Raw genomic sequence first — 25,972 nt, 5'->3', positions numbered from 1 at the left:
AGGCAGACCCGGACATGCCGAGTCCGCTGGACGAGCTCATGCGACTGATCTACCAGAGCGCATACCTGACGATCGTGTGCGCCTCGGGGAGAGATTCGTGGAGGGGGCTTCTTGGGTCCCGATCACAGCGAGCCCGACATACTTCACTGGCCGGAGAGGCTCTTTTGCAAGAACAAGTCCGAGGCCAATGGCTGGGCATCTACCCGGGGTCGAGCTATCAGCTCCTGGACAGCACAAAGTGGAATACCCGGGCATGGACATACCAGGAGCATCTGCTGTCAAAGAATATTCTAGCTTTTACCGACGATGAGGTGCTGTATGAATGCGACACACAAGTCGGGTGGCGCGAGAGCATTTTTGCCGAACATCCGGACCATCCGCCCAAGGAATTCACGCTTCCGCTGACGCAGTCGAGTTTCAAGATCCGACTGGAGGCGCTAATGCTGGAATGAGGGGCAATGGAGCGGGACTTAGACTGGGAGGAAAAGATGTCAAAGACACGGTTGCTTCTACCACCGTGGCTGCGCAGGATGCTACGAAGGACTCGGTCTTACCTGCCGAAGAAGAGAGCTCAAGCCCTGGAGGTAGAGGTAAAGGCGATGAAGAGGAATTTTGTTACCAGGAACAACAGCCTTTGCCCACGAAGAGGAACCTCAACCTCCCTGAACATCAGCTACTGTGGGCAGGAACTTGGCGATGATGACGGGAGGTTGTTCCCCGCACAGACTATTTCGATCACCGTGGGTGATGGTCAGAAAGATGGGGGGCTGGTATCTTGGCTCGACAATGACAACAACATGACTGTAAGCGCGAGAGCTTCGCCATTCTCAGGCCCATTACCAAAAATGCCAGAATATAACCGCCCCTTCGTTCTCGACCTCTTCACCGGCCTCATCGGGGCGTACATTGGACGACAAATGACCAACCCCGGGGATGCTTCACGGGTCGTCAACAGCATCCTGTAGCGGGTGGGCAAAAGGACCAAGTACGGAATTCTGGACGTGGGAATTCCCTCAGACTTGTTTTACGAGTGCCTCTTCTTCGACGTGCCGCACTTTCGGCCCGGCCTTCGCAGGGAGGGGTTTTCGAGCTGGAGCTGGAGTGGTTAGAAGAACGGTACTGCAAGCCCTAGCAGTAGACGTGGCACCCTACCACAGAGGAACCCGGAAAATGAAAGAGAGGATCTGGCGGAACCACCCACCAAGTTCTGGTCTCCAGTCTTCTTGAGCTGGCTGAACATTATCACGCCTATTTTCCGTCCGATTGTATCAAGGGATGGAAAGCCGCTTGCGCGCGGTGTCACTGACCATGCAGAAAATAATGGCGAGAACCAGGACAATGACAGGGACAACAACTATGGAAGTCCACGTCAAAAAGGGGAAGAGACGGCGACGATGGGACTTGGCCGGTGCTGTTTGAAGAGATCCTCCTCCGCGGACTCGTCGAGCTGTTGGTCCTCGAACGTGAAGCGGATACGGCTCTGGAACGAGTCGTCGAGACTAGTGAGTCGGTTCGTCGTCGCAGCAGTATTATCTTATAGTACTCCAGGTGCCGGAGGAAGATGGACGTGATGGCGTTCCTGGAGAGGTTGTCACTAGTCCGCTGGTGCAACAAGGCATCGGCCTCGTCCAAATGAACGACGGCGTTCCATGCCTCGCTGAGTTCAGATACTCTGGCGAGGTTCGTCTGTACGGACACCGGGCTGCCACCCAGCTTGCCGGAGCTGATCATGTAGATCGGTCGGCGGGCAATTCCGGCGACGGCTTCGGCTGTGAGAGTTATGCCAACGCCCGGCGGCCCGGAGAGCCCCCCCATTAAACCTCTGCCCTTCCCGCTGACGAAGTTGTCGAAGGCTTCGGTAGCTGACTCCTTCAGACCGTGCTTGAGGATCAGGGCGCGGATGGAGGCTTTGCGTCCAGGGTTGAGGACAAGGGAGTCGATTATAGTATCACTCCACTTGATCTCCCCTATTTTCGATGCGGCAAAGGCACCCCGTTTCTTATTCCCGAGGCTGAAGCCGTAAAGAACCCAATTCAATCATGTCTTGTGCTCGTCTGTGATGTCGTCGATGGCAATGGGCGTGACGCTGTACGGCGCGAGTGAGCTGTTGGGATCGAGCGCTTCGAAAGACGTGCGATTGAGCACCACACGGCCGTGGGACTAGTAGTTTGTGAGCGAATACCTAAGGTAGGTACTACAAGGACCACTATAACATTGTCGTCACAATAGTGGTACATACGTTGAAGATGGCCGTCATCTCTTCAGCCCCGCGGAACTGGGGCTTGCGTTCCTGCAGAGCATGCCCTTGTACTCCTGACGGCGGCGGCCTCGCAATTGGAGCAGCTTCTCGCCGCGAAGGATGAGCTCGTCGCGGAGACTCTCGTACACAAAAAGTGCATTTGCAGGGGATATGCAAGGAGTTGTTGAATGAGCATACATCCCTGAAATGACTTGATCTTCAGTGGTTGACGCCCAAGATAGTCTGTTTGGTGGTCATCCGAGTCCAAGTAGTGGACGGAGAGTGGGAACTCCTCGGTCCCATCCATGTATTTCCGATACACGGAGCTCTTCACCCGGTATTTCTTGGCCTGGTTTAGCTTGTCTTTGATGTAAGCCAACGTGTTAGGAGGGAGCAAAGTCCATAGATGCTCGAATGTGATGTAGTTGACAGGCACGGCATCTGGATCAGTAACGACGTGGCCGAAGTGTTCGTTGGTGTATCCAATCACGGCCTTTAGCTCAAAGATCAGGGTTGTATTCTTCGCTTCCAAAGTCTCTTCTTCTCGAAGCCGTGCGGAGAGGGCTGGCCGGGCATGGTAAAGGAGCTTCACCTCCTCTTCGACAAGTGATATGTTGGTACCAAATGATACCTCGTCGGTGTCACGGTATATTTCTCAAAGAATGCCGCCGAATAGCAGCTTCGAATGTCAACTTGATACTGTCCGCAGAAGACACCCTTGGTGTTGATGAAACGAGACACGGCGACGACATAGCGAGAGAATTTGCCTTCGGTCTTGGGTTTGGCTGTCTTGACGTAGCGATACCTCCGGGTCCTTTTGTCCCAGCTGCAGAATGGGTCAGCGAGACAAAACTCACCGTCGAGCTCTGACTCCATCGTTACCTGCAGTTTATTCACCCGAAAATATCCTGTCTTTTGTTCTCCGCTCGTCGAAGCGGGCTCCATACCGGCAGTCGAGTCCGGCTTGCTTGTGCTAGGGTTGCTTTCGCCAGTGTCTGCACATCCGATTTCAGGGTTCCGAGGGAGATGCGTAAGCTGCTATGTCTTGGTGGGACCACAGGGTGGTCGCACAAAACCCGCTGAGGAAAGAAGGGAAGAATTGGCGTTGGCTCGGATTCATGTTGATGGACCGAACGCGCGGAGGCTTTGGGCAACCTGGACCCTTATTCAAATACTGGGAACATAATTGCTCATGCTCGGCCTGCAATAAGGTAGCAGAGCATCACTTGTAGGGTCACAGCGGATGCACGCCTAGTAAATCCCATTGCTGGTTGGGTGATGTCGAGGCTGGCAGTGACCCTTAACAGCTGAGTATTTCTGACCACTCGCTCCGTTATATGCCCCGGGCACCAATTGGACCGAGGCATCTGGCAGTAATCGGAGAGGGTAGGGTGGCTCGGGTAGGTTTGGTCGTATGGACTGGTGATGCGGCTGCAAACTGAGTTTTACGCCTGTGTAACGCTAAGAAGGTAGGGTAGTCGGTGATTGGGAGTGACCACAGAACTGTCATGGCGTTATGAACCCTCTTCCATGATCATCAGAAAAGGGAAGAAAGGAAAAGAAACTTGGATTTGGGCGGGAAACCCCGGCAATCAAGAGCCAGGGCGAGGACGTGGTTACCACGTGGGATTTTTGCTTGCAGCTGCTACCCTACAACCATCCCTGACCACCCGTGTAGATATCCTCCCAGTCAGTGGCTGTCGAGTGCTGGTTCGCCTGGGCGTCGCTGCCGCCTGATTGCCGCGAAGACCGGTCAAGGAAGACGTGTACCGTCTCGCGCTGGCCTTGTTGCTGTGAACGAGAGCCGAAGCCGGGGTTGCTTGGGGCATTGGGGTGATCGGTGTAAGGCCAGTGGCTGCGGGGCGGGATGATCTGGACGTCGGAGTTGACATTGTTGTTTGCGTTTGGCGAGGAGACGGCTGAGCGCCAGGTGCTCTGCCCTCCGGCAGGCCCTTCATGATCAAAGTCCGCCGCCCCGTCCATGCCATACATGTACGCAGGGTGGTCGAGATTATCCTGTCCATGACGTTGGGGTTGACGAGCATGCAGCCTCAACTGCGGCATGCCCTCGACCATGCTCGTCTTCGTGGGCTGTCCAGCATGGCACTTACTTCTCGTGTCGTGTTCCACCTCGCCTCCAACCCTTCCCCTCCTTTCCCGCACTTTCCTCTCAGGGATCCACCTCCTCACCTCTCTAACCTCCGCCGCCAACACGCCACTTTCTTCCATCATTTCTCTCCCTTCTTCCCTCCTTCCCTCCCAGCCATCTCCATCCAAGCCTCCACCAACCTCACCAACCTCGGCTCCCTTCCTTTCTCCCTGGCCTTCATATTCGCCCTCAGCGCAACGAGAGCCTCCGTCCTCCCGCTCACAACAGCCAAAACAAAGCCGCACACCCACTCCCCACTCTCTCAACCTTCCTACACCCATGACCTCCTGCTCCAGCAATCCGCCTCTCCAACTCTCCCCAATCCAAGACGAGCCCCGCCGCACCATCAAGGACTTCAACCACCTCGCCCACCCTCCCAGCATCCGCACCCCTCCGCTCTCGACTTAACAACCTCATCCCGACCCTCACAACATCACACTGACAGTGACCTCCTTCCTCACCAGCGCAATCCAGAACCCCACTATTTCCGCATCCAGCTCCCCATGCGCAGGACATAGCATCGGTACCGACGCCCACAACGAACCATCACCACCGCCGCTGGTTCCACGAAAGAACCGGCGGCGACGGCGATAGCGTCGACGAAGCTGACTTGGCAGGGACGTACCGATGATGAGTCTCTGCGCAGCGAGCCAGACTTCGGGGAGGCGGAGAAGGACGGGAGTATCGTGGCATGCAGAGGTAGCACTGCCAGGTCTGTCCTCAGCAGCCCTTGAGCCAAAACAGGGTGGGGAGTGAGGGAATGGAGGAGATGAGGTGAGGGATGGAGAAGAACAAGAAGAGGAGAAAAATAAGGAGGAGAAGAAGGGGGAGAAAGGGATGGTGGTGGTGGTGGTGGAGTGAAAGGGGAGGAGTGCGGCCAGAGCGAGGAGGGCTGGGCGTGGGAGGACGGGTGAGGTCGCAGGGTCTAGGTTTCTGTTGGAATTGTCGATACCTGAGTTCCCAGGAATCCACGTGGGAAAGTTGACTGGACGGGGGCCATTGGAGGTCTTTAGCTGCTCTCTTTCCCCTTGTCTCTTGCCGTAGTCGCGGGAACGGCGGTGGTGAGTCTCAAAATAGGTGAGAATGTCGGTTTCGGCGAGGCGGTTTGTTTCAGTCTTAGCCATGATGCTTTCGAAAAGGTTGACGCCGACAGTTCTCTGGTCCGAGAGCAGATCACCTTCGAGGATGGCCGACCCTGAGACCTTTTGAGATGTTGTCTAGCGGACTGATGCTGATGGCAGAAGAGGAGGTCGGAGGAGCAAAAGATATGGTCCCGGGCACAGAGCACCGCGCGTATGTCTATCCACTCCACATCAACAAGGGTTTCAATACCATTTGAAGATAGCAGATCCTTCCATGGAGCTTCGTAAAGGCCTCTGCTCAAAGGAAGAGAGACTGGACAGTGGGGGGTTGTCGCGAGCCACTGGTTATCCAAACAAAGGCGCTGAGAGAGAAGGATGGACAGGTCAGTAAACAACAAACAAAGCTGAGAAGGGGGACGGACCGTAGATCAACGTCAGACACACCACTGTGATGGCACTAACCCGGGTAGGTTGCAGTCGGAGCTGCGAAACCGACATCATCAGCGCGGTGTTGGAGTCGTTGCCCATCGCATTGAATCAGTGTCGAATATGTACGGCTATAAGACTGGCCTTCGCTTGCCGCCAGTGCGAATCCTGATGTACGAGCGCCACGTATCTAGAAGCTGGAACAAACGCCCCCATCCTCCAATTCATTATAATGCCGTTTCCCAAAGAAACGCGGTTGATAAATGATATACCGAAACCTCTTGCCTGTCTCGTCCCAACCCGCGTTCGACGCTGCCCAAACGTAATGCGAATCGCGAATTCATAAGAATAATATCACATACCAGCGGGAGAGAAATGCCTTCGTGAACCCTCCCGATCTTCACACACCACATGTGCTGCTGTGTAGAAATCAACGCCACTTTTGGACGATCACCTGCGTATCAACCGCTGCTCCTCCACGACGGGGCCAAGACTAGCATGACTGATGTGACTAGCCCCAGTCAGCTCCCGCTCGCGCGCTTGCCTCAGCTTGTCGGCACGAATCCGAGCAGCTTCGGTGCCGTCGTCGGGATGCGCAACCTCGCGGAACCATGGATGCTGTAGCGCCTGCTTCGCCGTGATTCGTTGCGCAGGATCGTAGACAAAGATTTTCTGCAGAAGGTCCAGAAACTGGGCCAGGAATTTGGTGGTTGGGGGGATAATCTCCTGTGATATGTAAGCTGGTTTGTAATCTGCACCGCGACAGGCGAAGACATACCGGTAGCCTCTTCATGGCCTTCACAAATCTCCTGGATGCTCGAGTCGTATCAGGCGTGGGGTAGTCAAGCTTCAGACGCTTGAAATACCTGATGCTGGATTAGCTTTCCCTAGTCGGACTTGGATCAAGATTGGTCGGAACGCACTTGGATGCGGAATTCCCGCCGTTTCTTGTCATCCTGTTGACCTGCTGGACAAGGGATGTGTCCACCCTGGCGCCAACCACAGCTTCCATCATGGCCAGATGCTCGAGATTATCATGCGTCTGGAAGAGGGCATCGCCGGTGAAGAACTCGACCAAGATGCATCCTATGCTCCAAATATCGCACGGGTAAGACCACCCAAGACCGAGGATGATTTCGGGTGCTCGATAATGGCGAGTAGACACGACCGACGAGTGGTACTCGTCCTGGAAGGTAGCCGACCCGAAATCGATCAATCGAATCTCGGTGTCCAAAAGAACCTTTCTTTGGCTGGCCTGGCGGTGATTGTTGGTGGTGGTGGCTGACGGGATCTTCCGGTTATATGTGAAGGTTTGATACTCATTGTGGCACAGCAGGATGTTTTCCGGCTTCAGATCCGTATGGATCAAGTTAAGGTCGTGTAGGACTGCTCAAGGTTAGCACCAAACCAAGCATGGCTGCGGCAGGGTTCCTTACAGGCAACGCTGGTAAAGAGCTGACGGGCAAAGCTCTGAATCTGGCTGTTGGGGAAGGGCACGAAGCTGTTGCTCTTTAAAAAGTCAAACACGCTCTGGCCAAGTAGGTCCATGACGATGCAGATGTGGCCGCGGTAGTCGAAGCAGTCGCGGAAATGGATGCAGCGGTTCCGGTTCTCCTCGTCATTGGCTCTAAGGGTCTCGAGGACACGCAGTTCGATCTTGCTGGCTTCGCGGTACTTTTGCACGGATCGAATGATCTTGATGGCGACGAGCTTGTCAGACACCTTGTCCCGTGCTTGTACCACCTTGCCGAACGTGCCTTGTCCGAGCAGCTTGATCATTTGATCTAGAGAAGTCCGTTAGTCCCGGCGGCAGCTGGCCAGACGTGTTGCGGCACTTACATCGATCCGTCAAGTCGTTGTCGGGAACCACGATGTAGTGACCATCATCATCGTCGACACGAATATTTTTGCTGTGAGGCGGCTGTGCTGGGTTAGCGGAGTGCATTCGCGGCTGAGGGAATGGACGACATACATCCGGTATGACCTTGATGTGCACATCACGGGCCTTCTTCGGAGGGTAGGGAGGCGGTCGGTAGTGGGCGAGGGCATCGGTGACTATCGCGGCCTCTCGCCGCCTCGCTTCGTTGGCGATCTGTTGCCGAGTCGTCCTCTTCCTTTTGTTGCCTGGTTGTATTTCGTAATCGTACTGGCCATTTGACGACAAGGATCCCAGAGATGTCGCTGCCGTTGTGTGGATGGCCGAATTTGTGCGGTCGCTCGCTGCAGTGGACTTGCTCGGTGTGTGCGAGCCGAGAGCGGCGCTGTGATGGACCGGGTCGTAGGGTGTCGGCTCATCGTCCCGTTTCCGCTTTTTGGTCGAAGAGCCATTTGCAACATGTCCGTTAGCCAGCGTCTGCGCAGAGGCGGCCACTGTACTTGTTTGCTCTGGCTCTGGGGTATCGTCAATCACGATGATTTCCTTGGGCAAGCCGTTCTTATAGAAGGTTTTCCAGTCCGGTTCCCTCGATCGCCTCCGCTTGCGAGGGGGCTGTGGCTCCGTCGCAGGCTGGGCCAGGGAGCCTGCAGGCATGGTTGTGTAGAGGTGTTCGAGGCGAGAAGGGCAATCTGTCGCCTCGTGCGGGACAAATCTGCTATGGTCCAGGGCCAAGGGGGCTACTCCATTTGCCGATGCGTGGCTCGCAGCGGAGGAGTAGCTGGGAGACGGGTATGCCAGGCGGGAGGCCGGAGGGAGGATTGAGTTCGGAGGCCGGTACGACGATGAATTTGGCTGGGGATATGACTGATGCGGATGCGAGTGGTGGGAATAGCGGAAATGGTGTGGGCTGTAGTGAGGCAACGTAGCGGTTGCAGTCGTCGGCGTCGACATTGTCGTTTTGTTCTCTCGCCAACCCGCGACCGAAAGTGGTCGTGGTTGTGAGAAGAGATGGTGGGAATGTGAAAGGAAGATGAGGGCTTGAGGGGACACGGTAGAGGCGGAGGCGGACGCTGGTTAACGCTGCGCACTGGCGGACCTGGCTGGTGAATCCTGGCTGTTCCGCTGGTTAAAGCAGCCCTGGCGAAGCCGATGCGATTCCAGTTCTCAGTCGCTAACAAATCTTGAAGCGTAAGAATGATGATGACAGCAGAGTAGTCATTTGTTCCACGGATTCCGAGTCGTTATCAACATTGCATAATAAAGCAGGTGCCCTGGGGCAAACTCGACGGTAGAGCGAAGATGTCACGATGGGGGCTGGACTTGACCAGGGTCCAGATTCCTTCCTTGTCGAGGGAGATAGCCCCCGTGGTCTGTGTGCTGGACCTGGGTGCGCTCACTATGTTGCGACGCTGCGATGTGCGTGGCAGAACCTGGCAGGTCTTTAGCGGAAAAAGAGAAAGGAGCAAGGGCTGGAACAAGATTTCCCGCTTTCGCCGAGGAGCGCTGCCCAGAAGCCTTCAGGTGTGCCCAGCGGTTGATTTGCCCTTGCAATGTTTCGCTCGAGCCACTGACAGGGCACTGCGACAGACCAATGTTTTTGCCGGTTGAAAGTTGCACACTCTTTGGTTCAATCTGCGAACTTCTTCAAACCCGTTCAACACATTCTCACAATTATGTTCCCGGGCAAGTTGGTATTTAAGAGCACTGAACCACAGTGAAAGCAACGTAAGGTACGGTACTTACAGTAGACAACCCCACGGATGGGTCATGGTTGGGATGAATGATGCCCTTCCTCCAACGAATGGCAGCCGCAAAGGACAACGTCGGCCAGTGCGCCGCCAAGTTGCTGATTTCGCCTTCCTGTCTTGTCCGTGACAAAATGCATTGCCTGGCACTGTGCCCTGCTGACTTCCTGGCAAGAAGACGCTTACTTCGCACATCATAATTATCTGACGGAACAACTGCAGAAAATGAATGGTAACTGGCCATGAACTCCTTTGATTGTTTCAAGGGCTGCAGCCATACTCGGACAGGCCGCGAAAAGCCGTAGGTATTCTGGCATCCGGTGTGACCTGTGGGCGCCACTGATGCAAACTGTGGGTTTTTGGCGGGCGGCAGTGAGCAGGAGCAGGCGGGGTCAGAGTTGGTGTTGGATTTGGCAGGTGGTCAGGGAGGGCAGTTCGGTGGTGACTAATGGCTTGGCACCACGATTCTCAGGATCAGGAGGAGACGGTAACTCTTTGCAACAAACAGAGACAGTAGCATCATCATCAATTGAGTGGTTACCCATCTTTTGGTGCCCAATTACTACGGTGCGGTAAATTCGTGGCTGTTGGCTTTCCAACAGTTGGATTGGGACCTCGGTTCAGGGGCTGTGAGGCAGTTGATTAGCCCAAATTGAATAAGCATGTCGAATCCTTCAAACTGGTCAATGCGCACCCGATATACGGTCTAGAAATATTTCTATCTACACCTTCCTTTTTCTCTCTATATACAAATATACATTATTACTACTCCTTTACTGCTATGCTCTAGGACTCGCTAGACCTTGCTCTTATTATAGCAATATCGATCTTGTATGTGCGAGCTGACTAGACCTTAGGTGGTGCCCGGCATAGTAATAGGCATTACTAGGGAATCTGGTATTATTGCTGAGATTACACAAGGAACCTCAACTCTATATGTCACGGCACTGGACCGCCTACTATGGTTCTGTGACACTATAGGCTGTGTGCAGCCATTAGAGGTAATGGGCTGAGCCCGTAAAGGCCTTGGCAAACTCTCGGCTAAGATTCGAAGTTTGGTAGACTTCTATCTTATTCGATATCGGCGCACAGGCCAAGTGTCACGGGTCGTGACAGTGTGAGGTTCATGTGCGCAACTCCTGGTTCGACTGGACAGTTCGAACCACGGTCCCTCGTTTGAGGGTGTTACGCAGTGGTCAGTTGCGCCTGCCCGTGACACCAAGGATGGAGATGTATAAGACGGCAGGTATCTTGTATAGTCTTTTACCCTTTTTCTTCTTCTCTCTCCATTCGAGACAAACTCGTAGAGTCGTCACCAGCTAGTTGTAATACACTTCTGGGACTATTACATTGGAAAACTGCAGGGCAATGTAGGACTGCGCACTGATTAAGAGGAGTGGAACACTGGCTCCTACGCAAGACTTACTCAGTGAGCTTACCTTATCTAATCTATATGGGATGCATTTCTAATCCTAGCATAGGCATTACCTGTGACACTAGCCTCTTATTGAGATAAAGGTCTAGTAGAGGAACCTATGTTTCAGCCTTAAGGTATCCGGTTAGGGCAGCTTTATAAGTCTCGGCCGCTCTCCGTGGGCTCCTATTCTAGGCCTCCTAGAGATCTTTTGCAATGCTCTATAGCTGAATCCCAATAGGAGTAGAGCTATAGAAGCTTGAAGCTCCATAGGCTAGAGTACTATGAATATACTTAGTATAGACCTCCTGGGCCTTAGCTAAGGCTAGACCCTAGGTCTTAGCAGCTATTCTAGATAGTGCAAAGACTTGTGCTTTCAGCTTTCATTCGATAGCTTCCTGGTAGGCCTTTTAGTCTAGCTGCTAATCTAGCTAGACTCTAAGAAACTGTCTAAAAGGTGTAGGCTGTATAGCGTCGAAGCCTTAGCTCTATGAGTAGGCTAGGTTGACTGGGTTTTGCTATTGCCTTCGGCCTTTATTGGAGTGGATTAGCTTGCTCTTTCCCCTAGCAAAGACTATCCCTCTTGACTTAGCCTGTCACAGGATTCCTGTTCCTGTATCCGGGCCACGGATCCGAGCAATGGATCTGGCCACGCAGGCCACGTATGCGTACGTCATGTATATGCCATGTCCCGGACCTCTGCACCGAACCTGCACTGGGCCAGCATCTGCATAAGACATGGTCGCATGCCCACACGCTAGATAGGTAGTCTTGCTCTCTTCGTGCAATATCATATGTATGTGCAGGCTGACCAGACCTTGCCGTGGTGCCCGTCACATAGCCTACTATTGATAGGTCTTCCAGCTCTCTTCTAGTTGCTGGCAGTTAGCCTAACGCCTTCAGCTAAAGGCTAAGAGGTTAGTATTATCTGCAAAGTTCACTATAACTATCCCTAGGTACTTCTCCTTCAACGCTGATACCGGAAGGCACCATGTAGAGTAGCCCCGCTGCAAAGGTCTGTGCGCGCTCAGCACCTCCATGCGTTTATCTTGCATGTAGGACGCGCGACACCGACTTCTCTGTCGGAATCTTCATCCGTCTCTCCAATTCAGTTACACCCATACCATGCCATCCCTCTGGTGCCTCCTGCATCAAACGCCCTATATAGAGAAGCAATATAAAGAATAAAGAGGATCGAATATAGTGGGGAGCCCTGCGGGACTCCAGCTTTGACTGGTATAGGCTCTATAGCTTAGCCGTCGAAGTAAAGCGTAGCCGTTCTATCCTTAAGCTAGTCCTTAGTCTACCGCACTAGCTACTTAGGAAAGCCATAGACTTAAAAGATATCTAGTAGCCTTATATGATTAACTATATTGAAGGCTCTAGATATATCTAGCTATAATAGGAAGGTGTTGCTCCCTGTCTCTAAGGCCTCTAGATCTGGATGCCTACTAGCTATATGGCTAGTTTAATAAATTGGCTAGCCTTATTGCTCATTTATTCCTTAAGTAGTAGACTGTTCCACTCTGCAGTCTCTACACCCTCCTAGCCATTACAGCCTCCAGTACTTTCCTTAAGGTGGATAGGAGGGCTATAGGCCTATAGCCATTAGCAGTTCTATACGTAGCGAAATATTTTTCTAGCTTTATTAAAAAGTCGCGTTATATATAACTATACTTATATAATAATATTGAATGAAATTGTAATGGGCTGGGCCCGAGATGGGCCTCGATGACCCTCGGCCAGCTCTCGTATAAGCACGGTCCACCAAACTCCCTGGATGAAGCTATTCCCATTCGACCCACAGTGTTGAACTTTCTAGGAGCGTACACCTGTGAGGATCAATTGGCTCTCGAGCTATCAGAGTCTCACATCTCTTCTTTCCTTCTCCAAGTTCAGTGTACTCGTAGAGTCGTCATCAGCTAGTTGCAATATACTACCTGAGACCGTTACAGAAATATATTCAAAACTATTATTTGATGCATTTAAAGCCTAGATTTATGAATTAGACTACTTTACCTATAGCTATAGCCATTCAAATAGTTCATGGTATAATATTTACGCATGTCTTACTATCTCTAAACTAGATTTAAAGAAAAATACATACGTGTAGAGAACTGCTAGACTATCTTACTATGTATAAACTCTGTCATTTACGAAGCTACTTTAGAAATAAACTTAATTATCGAGGTAGGCTAGCACATCACTAAGGTAGACAGTAATTCATAACTGGATGGTTTCAATGTGATCTTCATGATGTAAGAGATCTCAAAAGCTGGGATCGACCATGAGGTTCTGGGTCGACTGGTAACGGGAATTGGACGGGGCACTTGAAAACACCTACCCGACTCTAGTCTAACCAGAAGATCCAAGCTGTACCTGACTTCACTCGTAGGGCAAACCAAATCACAAAACTCAACGCCGAAATGGAAGGTCTGCTTCCTGCGTAATAGTCGTATATTTGCTCTGACTGCCTGCATTCAATCTCTCTCATTCTGGTTCTGAGTTGTAATACGATATTGTACTGAGCCCTTTCCAACCCGAACCGGAACCGGACCCATCACTGGCCTGGTCGCAGGGTTGGCACACCAAGTTGGGTCATGACTTCATCCTCTCTGCCGCATCTGCATCTAACTGCGGAAAATCGAACAATCACAAAGAGAGCCTGATCCAATGGGCGGGGCCGCGATCCCAACCTAACCGAATGTCGCGATAATTAGCAGGCTCGCTTTTCCTCTGCGGGGCAGCCTTCCCGTTCCCCTCATCGGCCAAGCGGCTTCATCATCATTTTCAAGGGCATTCACCGGCAACCATCCCTCCGTAAATATTAGTGTTATGCGAGCACTTTACAGACAGTAGGGATGATTCAATGAAAGCCGAGCTGGTCCCTCGCATCATCAACTGCGAGCCGCCACGTCAGACGAGGAGGGGGCGCTTTGTTTGCTCAGGTTGCCTCGTTCCCAAAACAGAAAGTACCTGTTAAAGGAGGTCCCCTCAAGGTACAATAGGTATTGTACCAGATAAGAGCGAAACAATGGTTTTACTGCCCAGTCTTAACGACCGCTACCGTTCCGACAACCAATTACCATTCCCCTTTATCACCCTACCGCTGATTCCATACCGGTCCTTTCAGCAAGCTGGCTCACTGAAGATGACTCCGGCCTTGTCGCAGGCCTGATCCCTCCATCACCCTCGAAGCATATTGGCCTTGTGAAACGTCCAATTTCAGATGTCAGTTATCAACCACGCAGTTCAGGGCAGACAAGCCTTGCCTTGCTCCATAGCGCGATAGTCCGTTTCAGCAAGGGTGATTCCCATTCAGAAACCGGTTGCATGTTTACTTGAGATTCGGAGAACTATCAGCCGCCACCGTGTTGATCCTCAAGACGATGTGTGTCTGACAGATTCCGAATTTTGAGGCAACAGATCTCGGGATCACCGCCAGCACTGCAACGCTGTGTGACACTCTTTCTGGACATGCACATGTCCACCGATCAGCTGGTTGGTTGGACTGTTATCGAATGTGCAAGCATGGTCAATGGCTCTAAGCCGGCAAACTTCAAACCGCCTATATCGCCTTCCAACGTCGCAGAGAAAGTACCTTTCAACCCTTCACCTTGCTACAGAACGACCAATTCGAGACAGAACTCCATGCCATGCCATGCAGCACGCTATGCCGCACTTCCAGCAGTGCCTGGCGGAATAAAAGGATAATGTAACCCCCCGGACCAAGCATCTCCCCCAGCCCCTCTAACGCCACTCCGATTCCCGCTCAAATCCCCCTATTAAACTCTACCAAACCCCCATCTCCCCCACGCCCATGGAATTCCTCCTCCAAGGTCTCGGCCCTGACCCTCTGCCTTTGCGGGAACGCAGCGAGCGCCAGAGGCAGCGCCGCATAGCTGGTCAACAGGATCAACCCGAGATTGACCGGAGTGGTCCAGCGTGGATTCCTCTTGAGCCACTCGGCCCTCTGCAGGCGCATCAGCACCAGCGGCGGAATAACCATGATGGGCGAGCTGTTGAACACGCGGCTCGCGGCCGTCTCGGCGACCGCCAGCGTCGCCGCCTTCTTGCTCTTGCCCAAGCTCTTCTCCGCCGCTGCTCCGTCTCCGTCTGACAGTTCGGCATCACCGCCCGCGCCGCCGGCCTGGAGCTTTTCTGAGGTTGCTGGAGTAGGGACAGAGCTGGTCTTGGCCTTGGCTGGGAAGACGTCGATGCCCGTGCGCATCTCCTCGCGGCGCATGAGGAAGACGTTGAGCGCGCCTGCGCTGGCAACGGCGGCGAAGGGGACGAGACGGCTGAGGATGAGGCGGGTCGAGGGGGAGAGGCTCTTGAGGCGGGGGACGAGGCTGTTGAGGCCGACGGCGACGGAGCAGGACGCGGTGACGGCGAGGAAGTAGGACTGGGCAATCTTGGACCAGGAGAGCGGCGAGGATTTGTTCGAGTTGGAGTAGTTGATGGCGACGTTGAGGGACTGGTTGGCTACCTGCCAGGCTACGGTTCCCCGGTTCTGTGAGGGCCAAAGTCTTAGTAGACTGTGATGTGGCGAGGAGAAGGAAGAAGGGAAGCGTACACCCAAGCCAGGGGTCAGCATGCCTGCTGTCACAACCAGGTTGGACAACACGAAGCAGGACATGCGGAAGGGGAGGAAGACTGGCTCGCCCGTGTCTGGGTGCAGTGTCGAGTCGACGATCTTCTTGGCCCGCCATAGCTCAGGAGTCATTGATTGTATGTGTCCTTGCTTGTATGCTACCAAGGCATTCTTCGCCTGTTCCAGGCCGGCGCTGCCGACGAAGAGGGTCCTGAAGGATACAACATGGTGTTAGCTTCGTCTGGTAAGTCAAGAACACTGCCCTTGTTCCCAATTGGCCCTGTAATCCACCTCGATGTCCTGCGTTTCCACCGTGGCGGCGTACCAGAGGCGGGTGCACACCGGGTGCATTGTGCTCCCTTTCGCACACCCATGAAATGTTCTTACCTCGGATCCGTAATACCTGCTGTATGCCTAACACGTCCCCAGTATGTGCTGAGGTCGTGCTGCGACTCGGGAAGCGCCCGGTGGCCTGGGAGGGAAGCAGACATGGTAGGGGCCGTAGTCTGCGAATATGTCGCCGAGCGGATAAGGAAAGAAGGACTGATAACAGCGTCAGACGCTCATTAGCGAATGCGAAAACAGTGAGCCCCTGGTCGCTTGCCCCAAGATACTGTGATCTAAGCCGCCAACTGCCCACAACTGCGCCGTGTTATGATGCGTCGCAACGCGAAGGAAAGCGGTGAAAGTCGAAATCGGCGACGCTGAAAAACAGCTCCGACGTCGGTGGGGCACAGGGGCCTTGATAGTGGATTGCGGGGCAGGGCCCGACCTGCAGCGGGTTGGACAGGATTAGATAGCGGCAGCACTGGGCTGGCTTGCCCGCTTATTGCCGAGCTGGGCTAATACTATGTACTGTACATAGTATGTGGTATACCGACGGAGCCCAGCATCCCGTCACAGAAGTTGCCAAAGCAACGTCTCCGGGAAACAACGGTTTCCAATTTGCCATGTAACCGGGGCTTCAGGCCAACTCCAACTGATTTCAGAAGAGCAATTGCTCGACTCCCTCTCTTTCAATGGCCTTCAGCCAAGGCCTGCTCCGGCGTCTGCCCTTCTCTGAATCAGCAACACCCCTCCAAGCGTTGACATATCTGCTAGGGGTCTCGCTCTTCAGCATCTCGTTCCTCGTCTTCCTCAACAGCAGTGTCTCCTTTGTGATCACCGACCTGATTGGCGTCAAAGACGGCGTGGGCGATATCGTGGGGACCCTCGGCTTCGTCGATGAGATCGTAGTCCTCGTCGCGTGTCCCATCTGGGGACTCGTCTCAGACCGAAGCGGCGTGCGATATGTTGCCGTCACTGGATACGCAGTCATTGGCCTGGCCCTACTCCTCTTCGTTCAGGCACGCAACGTCTACCCGCAGCTTCTGCTTGCCAGACTGCTCTTTGCTGTGGGCGCCTCCGCTGCAGCGACCATGGTGACTGCCGTCCTTCCTTCATTAACCGACGAGACTGGCCCAGCAGGCCGCCGAACGACACGCGCTCCCTCCCCACCATCTGGCCGACCGAGCGTCACGCTCTCAGTCGATTCTGAGGTGACCATCACTCCGGAACGCTTCCGGAACAGCACCAGCTACGAGCATCCGCTCCAGGACGAATGGTCTCAGGAAACAGGCGGCAAGGGCAAGTCGTCGGCACTGGCAGGCTTTGTCGGCGTCTTCACAGGCTGCGGGGCTTTGGTCGCCCTATCACTATTCCTCCCGCTGCCGGCTCGTTTCAGTAAAATCGAGGGCGTCCCTCTCGCCGACGCGGTGAGATACAGCTACTACGTTGTCGGCGTCGTCTCCTTCCTCGTCGCCATCTTCGTCTTTTTCGGGCTGCGCGGTCTACGAGGCGAGGAAGGCAAAGGCTGGCGTATGCTTTTCGGCCTGAAAGGCTCAACCGCCCAAGGCGAGGGCTCCAACTCAACCAAGACCGTAAGCAACAGCATCCCCCCTGAGCCCGCCATTTTTGCTCGTACCCCCAACTTAGGCAACTAACCTTACGCAGAAGCCCCTCCCCTACCACCACCTCCTCAAATCTGCCCTCCAACTCGGCCTGACCGACCCGGACATCGCCCTGGGCTACTTCGGCGGCTTCGTCGCGCGGGCCTCGACCGTCGCCATCTCCCTGTTCCTCCCGCTCTACGTCAACACTTTTTTCTTCAGCCACGGCTTCTGCCAGGGCTCGCCCACCGACCCGTCCCCAGACCTCAAGCGGGAATGCCGCCAGGCCTACGCCCTCGCGTCCATTCTCACCGGCGTGGCGCAGCTGGTCGGCCTGCTCTGCGCGCCGCTATTTGGCTATCTCTCTGGTAGTAGTACGCGTAGGAAGAGTAGAGATGGGGGGACACTCGTCGTCAAGTGGCCGATCGTGGTGAGTACCACGCTGGGGATAGCGGGCTATCTCGCCTTCCCGCAGCTGCAGAGCCCCGAGTACAGGGACGTGGACGGGCGGGGGGGCGGTCCGGTGGTGTTTATGCTTGCCGCGCTCATGGGAGTAAGCCAGATCGGGGCGATTGTGTGCAGCCTCGGGTCACTGGGGCGGGGCGTGCTCAAGGTAGAGGTCGTTGCTGTGGATGCGGCGGCGAGGGGCCTGGATGCGGACCAGGAGACGCTGATTGAGACTGCGGCTGATGAAGCCGGGGTTGCTGAGACGGCGCCGTTGTTGGAGAGCAACCGCTCGGCTGAGTTGGTCAAGGATCCGGTTACGCGCGTGCAGCTGAAGGGATCCGTTGCCGGCGTCTATTCGTGGTGTGGCGGCGCGGCGATTCTGCTGTTGACCAAGTTGGGAGGTTATTTGTTTGACTCGTGGTCGAGAGGAGCGCCGTTTTACTTGATGGCCATCTTTAACGGGGTATTGCTCTTGGCGAGCATCGGTATCGATGTTGGACAGGCGGTCCGAGCTCGCAGGAGGTTAGGCATATAAACGGATCTGGTGTCAGGGGCGCCTCCTGGCTTGTATGTGTAATGGTCCATTTTCGAATGAATTATAGAATTCAACTCTAGACTACGGCAATGGTCGAGAATTGACGAGATCTCATGTCCTTGTCATCATCTACTGTAATTTTCCCGGCTCCCACAACCGTAGCCAGAGCCGGTTGTTCCTTTTATTTACTCGCAGGCTACATCCCCTTGACTCGGTCCCACAGTCCCCTTTCTCGCACCGTTGCCGCCATGGATCACCATGAGATGTCGATGCCACGTCTCCTCCCTGCGTCAAGCAAAACCTTTGCTGTTTCAAAGATCGAACTGAGACCGAGTCCCCTAACAAGAAACAAGGCCTGACTGTTCCATCGCGATAGGCATCGGTGGTCATATATCGTTCTCACTGGAAGCTGAGAGCACCTCTGATAGCGGACTGTGTGCGAAGAAAACCAGTCAATCCGCCGATTGCACTTGTACAAAAATCTAATTGCCATGGAGGCTTCAAGTTTGTGCAAGCCCCGTCCGCTCCCTAACCGGCCGACCAATTTTCCGCAACACACATAACCAGGCAACAACAACACCAAGAGGACCGAGTATCAGTTTTCATGAAAGAGGAAAAAGAAACCTTTCGTTGTTTTGGGGTGAGATATCAATGAACCATTGCATTGCCTTTCATGAGTTGGGGAAGAAGGTGAAGCCCCAAGATGACCATCGAGGTCGGCGGCCAACCCACAAGCCGAGTCCTCCCTGTCCCCTGTCCTTCATTGCCCCCGTCCGTTGACTCCACGTACTTGAGGGGCGAGATCCCCTTTATGTCCACCTATATGGAGTACTCAGATGTGTGCAGCCTTAGTTACCGCCCAGGCTGGGGAAGGCAGACTCGTCGTTGGGATCGAGGGGCTTGCTCTCCTGAGCACGTCCACCGCGGCCACCACGAAACTCACCACGGGGAGCACCGCGACCACCGCGGAACTCGCCGCGGGGAGCGCCACGGCCACGACCACCCTCACCACGAGCCCCGCCACGACCGCCGCGGCCGCCCCTAGTGCGCTCGGCCTCGGGCGCAACGTAGGTGGGGACGATAGGAATGGTCTGCTTTTCCTTGCGTGTACGCTCGCGCTTGGCTTTGCCACCGGAGCCGGCAAAGAGTTCCTCCTCCTCAGGTTTCTTGGAGAGGGGAGCGAAATCTTTCCACTTGTCGTCTTTGACACCCTCGTTGGGCTTGCGAATCTCCTTCTCGGCCTCGAGACCCAGCTTCTTCTCGGCGAGCTCAGCGAGGTACTGGTCGTATGTCTTGGTCTTCTCCTCGGGCTCCTCCTCCTTAGTCTCGCCCTCGGTGGTGGCCTCGGCGGCGGCTTCGCCCTCGGCCTTTTGCTCAGACTGGGCGATCTTAGCGCCGGCTTCTTCGTCCTTCAGTTCGGCCTCGCCCTCATTGGCGCCCCAAGACTGAGCCGCCTGCTTCTCGGAGTTGCTGCTACGGAGGATGTTAGTCACGGCCGAGTTACGCGGTGTGAAGTTGAAGCCTACTGAGGAGCACTCCTGGTCGGGTGGCGGTCACCCTCCTCGCGCCTACCACCTCGGCCTGTGGGGTAGTCGATTAGCTACAAGCCAGTGATCCTTTCAAAACAAATTGCTTACCACCACGGAAGCCACCACGACGGCCACGGGGAGCCTCATCGGTGGACTTGCCACGGTTGGATTCGCGCCCGGCGTTGCGGTCGCGGAAAGCTGTTCTCGCCGTCAGTGACCAAAAAAAAAACCTGGGGACCTGCGCAGCAACTCACCAGCCTCGTTGCCGGAGACATTGGCGCCGCCACGACGGTTGCCGCCCTGGGTCGGGCCCTTGGAAGGAGCCAGGCCATCGGTATTGCGCTTAACAGTATTGGTCGCTGGCTTCTCGACGGTCTTGACCGGGGGCCGGATCTCGTCTCCCTCGGCCTCATCGCCTGCGGTTCAGCGTGTCAGCATCAGGCTGTTGTGAGTAATAGAGCCAGATCATTGCGAAGCTTAAGGTTGTACGCCGATCGGTGAATCGGGTGAATCGGGTGACGACTAACCGAGGATGTTGAAGATGTTCTGCAAACCATCGACGAGTCAGCTTCTGAAGCGGATATGGCGGGTTCTCCAGTAACAGATAGCTATCCAAGCCGCGATAATTGCGCGATTGGGCCGAGGAAAGCAGGTCCCGCACACGCAAAATGCCCGAGAAATCGAGGCGGGAAAGGCCAGCTCGAGAAAGGCAAAACGTACCTGGTGAGAGACCATCTTGCCGGTGTGGTTTATCGCCCTTCAAGGCGTGTCCTTTTAAAGCAACCACACAGCTCCGGACGGAGTGAATTGAATTGGGGGAAGTGGTGATGAATCAGGCACCGAGCAGGAACGAGCCCTGGTTCAGTGCGCTTGATTGTTACCGGTGGCGGTCCACGACGGAATTTTCGTTTTCCCTGCTGGGCCGTGACAACCGTGTACTGGAAAAGAGAGGGAGGAGGAGCTGCAGTGCTGCACGGATCACTTTCTGCCCCACCGCTCTCCGAGTCGAAAGCAGGCGTTTTTCCCTTTTTTGTGCGCGGGGTCCTTTTTGTTAGGGCTTCGGCTCCTTTGTTGTTTTGCGATCCGGCAACCGATTCACCGGAACAACAAGTGAGCGATCGAGGTTGCCGAAGGCATGCATCGTGCAAAACAAACAACATCCCTAGGGAAACATTATCTACATCCCTAGTGCAATTCTATTCATTTTCGTCGTCGTCTTTTCGCTACAGTTTGGCAAAGCATGACAACGAAGCAGGTCAACTCTGGGTAAGGTGGTTTGGCCCCCTTCGGTGTATTGGTGTATCAAAAGGAAGCTTTGCCCCTTAATCCGTAAACAAGTCAAATCATTTGGGCTGCAGTTATTTAAACACCTCAACGTCCCAGGCATCTCACGACGGGGTACGTCTGGTAACACTAGGCTGGGGTCGTGTTTGTTGATTCCTGTTATTTCGGGACTAATGCAATCGAAGGGAACATCCGAAGAGAACAGAATGAGGAACAACCTACCTCCAGCCCCGTGTCCCCTGCTTGTTGAGAAGAAGTCAATGCTAGCAACTAGAAATACATGCAATAAAACTTGTACTTTTCGCTGTCGCTGGCTCGTACTTCAAAAGCCCCTGGGAAGCATGGTTCTTCCAGTTCCCAACACAGAAAAAAAGGGGAAATGTCTCTCACATAGCATAACACATTGAGCATAAACCGTCAAATAACAATCGCAGGAAGAAGAAAAAAGTAAGCGTTAGTGTTAAATAAGCATGAATTCGAGAGACCCAATACCAACGACGACAGGGGCCTCGCTCCGTTACCTAGTATCCTATCAACAGAAAACACCGGGTGGCCATGATGGCACCCCGTGAACCTCAGAGTGGCCGGTGCCTAGGTCGTGTCAACCGCTACGCAGACGAAATGTTGCCGGATTCGCAAGAAAAGCACTCCGGGGACATTGCCCGCCGATTGCTTGCGAATCTGTGTTGTTGGACGTCTTGGGGATTGAGGGATCATCGTCTTGGTTGTCTTCGTCATCGTCGCGGCCGGTATCATCATCGTGCCATGAAGCCTCACTATCCGCGGATTATGTGCCCGGTATATCCTTAAAGAGCAAAACTTTTGTTAAGCCATAACAGCGCACCGCGGTGCGCTGACCCAAGCAATGTACAAATGTCGAATCATAACGTCCCTTCTACCGCCGGTTATTAGTGTGTTTTTCTCCAGGTCGTCCTTCCGGTTGAAGCCAGGAGAGTTTTACTGGCTGGTGCCGGTCGAAGATGAGAAGGGATGGTGTCGTGTTTTTGCAGAGAACCCCTCGCTGCCCAATGCAAATTGCAGCTCGGGGTATCTCAAACTTTGACCGTGAATTCAAAGTTGTTGCCGCAGGACCTGAGAAAATAGACTTGGTTCTGGTCCTTCCATCTTCCTTCCTTCCTTCCTTGCCGAGTTTGGCTGCTGTCCCTGGGAAGACTGATTTGGCGCGGAGCAGAACTCGGCGATGGTGATCCGGTGCGTCTCCATGCTGCATGGAAGCGTTTGGCGCCGACGTTGAGCTGGTCCACCCCCAGCATCCTCGGACCCCTTTGGCCACTGAGAAGCATGAGTCACCGCATGTTGCTGGTATCGAACGAGAATTGAGTGGGAAAGGCCATGCTTGCGCTCAGTCCGAAGGGATCAAAGTCGTAGCTCGGGTCTAGCAACTGCGTCATCGACGGGTACGTTGGATGCTGAGTATGGGTGACATTTTCGATGGGTGACTGGCCGGCGGTCGATTGAGCACCCGGGGGTGCTGTTGTGACCGGAGATGAGAGAGACATCGGCTGGGGCTCGCCGGCATAAGCTGGCCCGGGATATGGACCGGGTCCCTGTGGCGTATCCGGGGCATCGCCTGTCTCATCCATCATATCCGCGGCGGCATCATATTCCTGTTCTATATTTGACGCATTAAAACCTAGGACGACAAAGTTCTATTCAACGGGCAGGAAAGAAGGAAAAGAGACCGGGTCAACTTGCCGAGCTGCTCAATGTGATTCTGGAAGGAAGGCGTCGGGTAGAAAGAGGTAGCGCTCCCAGGAACGCTTCCTCGTGGTACGTGATTAGTTCCTTGTTGTTGGAGAGCAGGAATATGCATTTGTCGAGGTCCGGGCAGGCCATGAATGGGTGCAATATGTGAGGGTGGTGCTGGTTTCATCCCCGGCACAGGCGGCATAGATGGCCGGAGGGACCCGTTCAGGTGATCCGACGCAGCGGGAGAGGCGCCATGTTGTGAACCAAAGGACGTCGTCCCACTCGGCGAGGCCGAATGCGATGACGGGGTCTGCCGGTTCTTGGGCGACAAAGCGTGCATCGGAGGAGGTAGCGGAGACACAGGAATCCCCGGCTCGAGTTTCGGCGCAATGCCCGAAGCCGATCTGCGAGCATGGTGTCTGTTCAGAATGGCCCGCTGAATTGGCGGCGGCGGCACCATGTTTTGAGGCACATGGGTTGGGCCAAGATTCGGGCTGCCGGTTTTTGCACGAAGTTCGGCCTGTACGTCAATGCCTAGAAGCCAAATCTGTCAGCAAGCTGTACAGAACGCGGCGAGCATATGCAATTCCTTGACTGTAGAAGCAGGTTACCCCTGAGTTGTCAGAAGACATCAAATCAGTACCTTTTTCCAAGAGAATGCGTTCCAGAAGGGAGTTTTTGTAACGCAGCATCAGACACTCATCGGCGGCATGACGATGAGCAGCCTGGAGGTTGGCTAGGTTCTGCTCATGGGTCCGGATGGCTTCCTCCAGTTGCTTAATGTACTCGGTCCGGCGCTCTCGGAAGGCTGCCTGAGCTTGACGGTTTCTCTGCTTCCGTTCCTCTGATGTAGCGTATATCTGCAGCTGCATCAGCATGCGTGCGCATGTGGCGGCCCAACCATGCACTGTCAAAATGAACATGAGGAACATGAGTTGAGATAACAATTCTCAAGACGTGCGCGAAATGGCAGACAGGCCAAGGGAGAGGCGGGCATGTGCCCACAAAGACTCCTGTCGACCTACCGGCTTGCGACCCCCTTTTCTCTTTGGTTGTTGGCTATCGGCCTGTGGCTGTGGTGGGACAGCAGAGGCCTCTCCCTCGGGGCTTGACTCCATGGACTCTTCGCTATCCTCCTTGGACGGATCTTTTTTATCGACGGACATCTTCTCGGACATAGCCTTGACTGTCCGGGCAGGGGAAAGAGGGCCTCTCAATCCTCCTGCAAAAGGGGCATCTGACCCTAAACTTCTCACGTTGGTGCCGCAGCAAGCTGGTGGCTACCACACTACGCGACCCCCGACAACAGTGGGTGTAACCCCTGTGTTCCGGGGAAGGTCAGTGCTTGCGATGCCAATGTGAGCACTGCAAGCACCTGAACCGTGGTCCGGGCGACAAGTACGACACCGGCGACTGGTGCCGTACCCTTATACCACACAACACCAAGAAATTATCCGAAAACGCACCGCCCGAGGTGTTCGATCTCCGAGCCGGGGAACGGCACCAATCAATGCTTCATCTGGGGAAATCGCGTGCGTTTGCGGGATCCGGCAGCCTGGGACGGGATCTGTGATGCGATCCGTCTCGGCGATAAGGTAAGGCTGGACGATCGATTTTCCCCGGATTTTGTGTGTCAAAACCAGATTGTCGAGGGCGACGCTGGGAGGGTCAGAGATAAGGAGAAGGTCGATGACAGGCCGAGAATGTGTCAAGAAAAGAGAAATATGGAGGGTTTTATGTAATGTAATGCCGCCCCGAAGTGGGAGGGGTTTGCAGACCGCCGCTAGTGCGCCGGGGTCTGCGCAGAACAAATAGCCCAGGTGCTGCCACCTAGCCCCGGCTCGGTTTTCTGAGCTGAACCAGGTCACCTGGACCGTTTTTGCTCTTTTTCCAAGGCCAGATCTTCGCCCAAAGGAATTTGGCGCTTTCCCATCCGTACCAATTGTCCCATCAGCAAGACTTCGAGTGTATTCAAAGCCCGGGAGTCGTCCCCGAGAATCGTTCTTGTGCAGGCCAGCTTCAGTAGCCCGTATGAGGAACCCGTCCGACCGCCGACAGTCAACATGTCGATGTCCACTCCCCGTTTGCTGGATCAGCCGGTGACGCGGTCTCCACTTCTTGGAGGACCACTGGAAGCAACTCACTTTGGGAAGCCCACTTGCGGTGCCATAAGTGCGAACAAGGCTGCCGATTCAGTCGACCTGCAGCTCCAGAGTTCGAGACAATGTTCTTGGGCTGGGCTGGTCGAGGGGCTCGAGGGGTTGCCGTTCCGGGATTGAGAGCTCAGGACCTCCTATTTGCGGAGTGGCTTGAAAGGGCTGTTGCACAAAAAAGTGCGTTCCGTTCCCTCGGAAAAGGCCAGTCGAACGCCATCAAGAGCCTAGGCCCTTGCTCGTGGCGTTACATATCCAATGGGCGAGGATTTTCTATCCCAAGACCACCACTGGATTGTCTTACTTTGAATGTACCTTGCGGTGGGTTTCAATAATTGCAACGTACAATTATCCATTACCTTATTTCTGGACTGCTTTGAGGTATTAAGTACGATACAGATACGCTTTGGCCACAGAGATCAGGGGACGTAAAACAGACGAACGTTGAAAGTCCAGACGCTACGGAGGTTTAACGTACCTTGTCTGCGTAATCTCAGCAATAAGCATTAGGGTCCAATAACCGGTCAGTGGAGACCGCTGTCTCCCCGAAGGGCGGCGAAGCCTCACTAAGCCGCGTCCCTAACGCCAGGTCAACCCCACTCTTTTCTGGTTGCCACATACCCAAATTTTAGGGCAGGCCCAGATGGCTCAAGGTGGATTAGTATAGCTGTTGAATTGAGTGATAGCTATACATATAATTCAAAATATATTCTTAGTATTTTCAACGTATTATTACTATTATTACTATTACTATTATTATTATTATTATTATTATTATTATTATTATTATTATTATTATTATTATTATTATTATTACTATTATTATTATTATTATTATTATTATTATTATTATTATTATTA

At 54.0% G+C, this 25,972-nt stretch overlaps 8 protein-coding genes across 8 annotated transcripts; 3 read left to right on the top strand and 5 right to left on the bottom strand.

Moving 5' to 3' along the window:
• Positions 1–14: 14 nt before the first annotated feature.
• On the top strand, positions 15–452 carry N657DRAFT_681413 (uncharacterized protein; the record flags this gene model as incomplete). Its single annotated transcript, XM_062796383.1, has 1 exon — positions 15–452. The coding sequence occupies one exon, from the start codon at positions 15–17 to the stop codon at positions 450–452; it is 438 nt and encodes a 145-aa protein (XP_062647075.1).
• N657DRAFT_456322 (uncharacterized protein) lies at positions 361–1,132 on the top strand. The gene has a single exon (XM_062787470.1). The coding sequence runs from the start codon at positions 459–461 to the stop codon at positions 963–965; it is 507 nt and encodes a 168-aa protein (XP_062647074.1). The 5' UTR covers positions 361–458; the 3' UTR covers positions 966–1,132.
• Positions 1,133–1,369: 237 nt separating this feature from the next.
• On the bottom strand, positions 1,370–4,315 carry N657DRAFT_681412 (uncharacterized protein; the record flags this gene model as incomplete). The annotated part of the gene is made up of 7 exons (XM_062796382.1): positions 1,370–1,499; positions 1,544–2,011; positions 2,093–2,160; positions 2,240–2,343; positions 2,438–2,836; positions 2,956–3,065; positions 3,894–4,315. The coding sequence occupies 7 exons, from the start codon at positions 4,313–4,315 to the stop codon at positions 1,370–1,372; spliced, it is 1,701 nt and encodes a 566-aa protein (XP_062647073.1).
• A 2,031-nt stretch (positions 4,316–6,346) lies between these two features.
• N657DRAFT_634466 (kinase-like protein) lies at positions 6,347–8,723 on the bottom strand (the record flags this gene model as incomplete). The annotated part of the gene is made up of 6 exons (XM_062791283.1): positions 6,347–6,622; positions 6,675–6,762; positions 6,820–7,282; positions 7,333–7,680; positions 7,736–7,817; positions 7,869–8,723. 6 exons carry the CDS (start codon positions 8,721–8,723, stop codon positions 6,347–6,349), a joined length of 2,112 nt encoding a protein of 703 aa, XP_062647072.1.
• Positions 8,724–14,703: 5,980 nt separating this feature from the next.
• On the bottom strand, positions 14,704–16,016 carry N657DRAFT_681410 (Tricarboxylate/iron carrier; the record flags this gene model as incomplete). The annotated part of the gene is made up of 3 exons (XM_062796381.1): positions 14,704–15,444; positions 15,508–15,736; positions 15,913–16,016. 3 exons carry the CDS (start codon positions 16,014–16,016, stop codon positions 14,704–14,706), a joined length of 1,074 nt encoding a protein of 357 aa, XP_062647071.1.
• A 350-nt stretch (positions 16,017–16,366) lies between these two features.
• On the top strand, positions 16,367–18,529 carry N657DRAFT_597752 (uncharacterized protein). Its single transcript, XM_062790031.1, has 2 exons — positions 16,367–17,444; positions 17,518–18,529. The coding sequence occupies exons 1-2, from the start codon at positions 16,545–16,547 to the stop codon at positions 18,433–18,435; spliced, it is 1,818 nt and encodes a 605-aa protein (XP_062647070.1). The 5' UTR covers positions 16,367–16,544; the 3' UTR covers positions 18,436–18,529.
• Positions 18,530–19,283: 754 nt separating this feature from the next.
• On the bottom strand, positions 19,284–20,699 carry N657DRAFT_634463 (uncharacterized protein; the record flags this gene model as incomplete). The annotated part of the gene is made up of 6 exons (XM_062791282.1): positions 19,284–19,908; positions 19,962–20,016; positions 20,073–20,162; positions 20,219–20,380; positions 20,492–20,510; positions 20,685–20,699. 6 exons carry the CDS (start codon positions 20,697–20,699, stop codon positions 19,284–19,286), a joined length of 966 nt encoding a protein of 321 aa, XP_062647069.1.
• Positions 20,700–22,555: 1,856 nt separating this feature from the next.
• On the bottom strand, positions 22,556–24,136 carry N657DRAFT_656564 (uncharacterized protein; the record flags this gene model as incomplete). The annotated part of the gene is made up of 4 exons (XM_062794714.1): positions 22,556–22,881; positions 22,965–23,492; positions 23,602–23,818; positions 23,984–24,136. The coding sequence occupies 4 exons, from the start codon at positions 24,134–24,136 to the stop codon at positions 22,556–22,558; spliced, it is 1,224 nt and encodes a 407-aa protein (XP_062647068.1).
• Positions 24,137–25,972: the final 1,836 nt, after the last annotated feature.

Source organism: Parathielavia appendiculata, assembly GCF_033297405.1.
Source record: "Parathielavia appendiculata strain CBS 731.68 unplaced genomic scaffold N657scaffold_7, whole genome shotgun sequence".
NCBI classification, from domain to species: Eukaryota; Fungi; Ascomycota; class Sordariomycetes; order Sordariales; family Chaetomiaceae; genus Parathielavia; species Parathielavia appendiculata.
This window is presented reverse-complemented; position numbering and strand designations above follow the sequence as displayed.

Coding starts and splice junctions, on each gene's coding strand:
- N657DRAFT_456322 (XM_062787470.1), top strand. CDS start 459: ATGGAGCGGGACTTAGACTGGGAGGAAAAGATGTCAAAGACACGGTTG.
- N657DRAFT_597752 (XM_062790031.1), top strand. CDS start 16,545: ATGGCCTTCAGCCAAGGCCTGCTCCGGCGTCTGCCCTTCTCTGAATCA. Junction 17,445..17,517: donor GCTCCAACTCAACCAAGACC/GTAAGCAACAGC, acceptor AACCTTACGCAG/AAGCCCCTCCCCTACCACCA.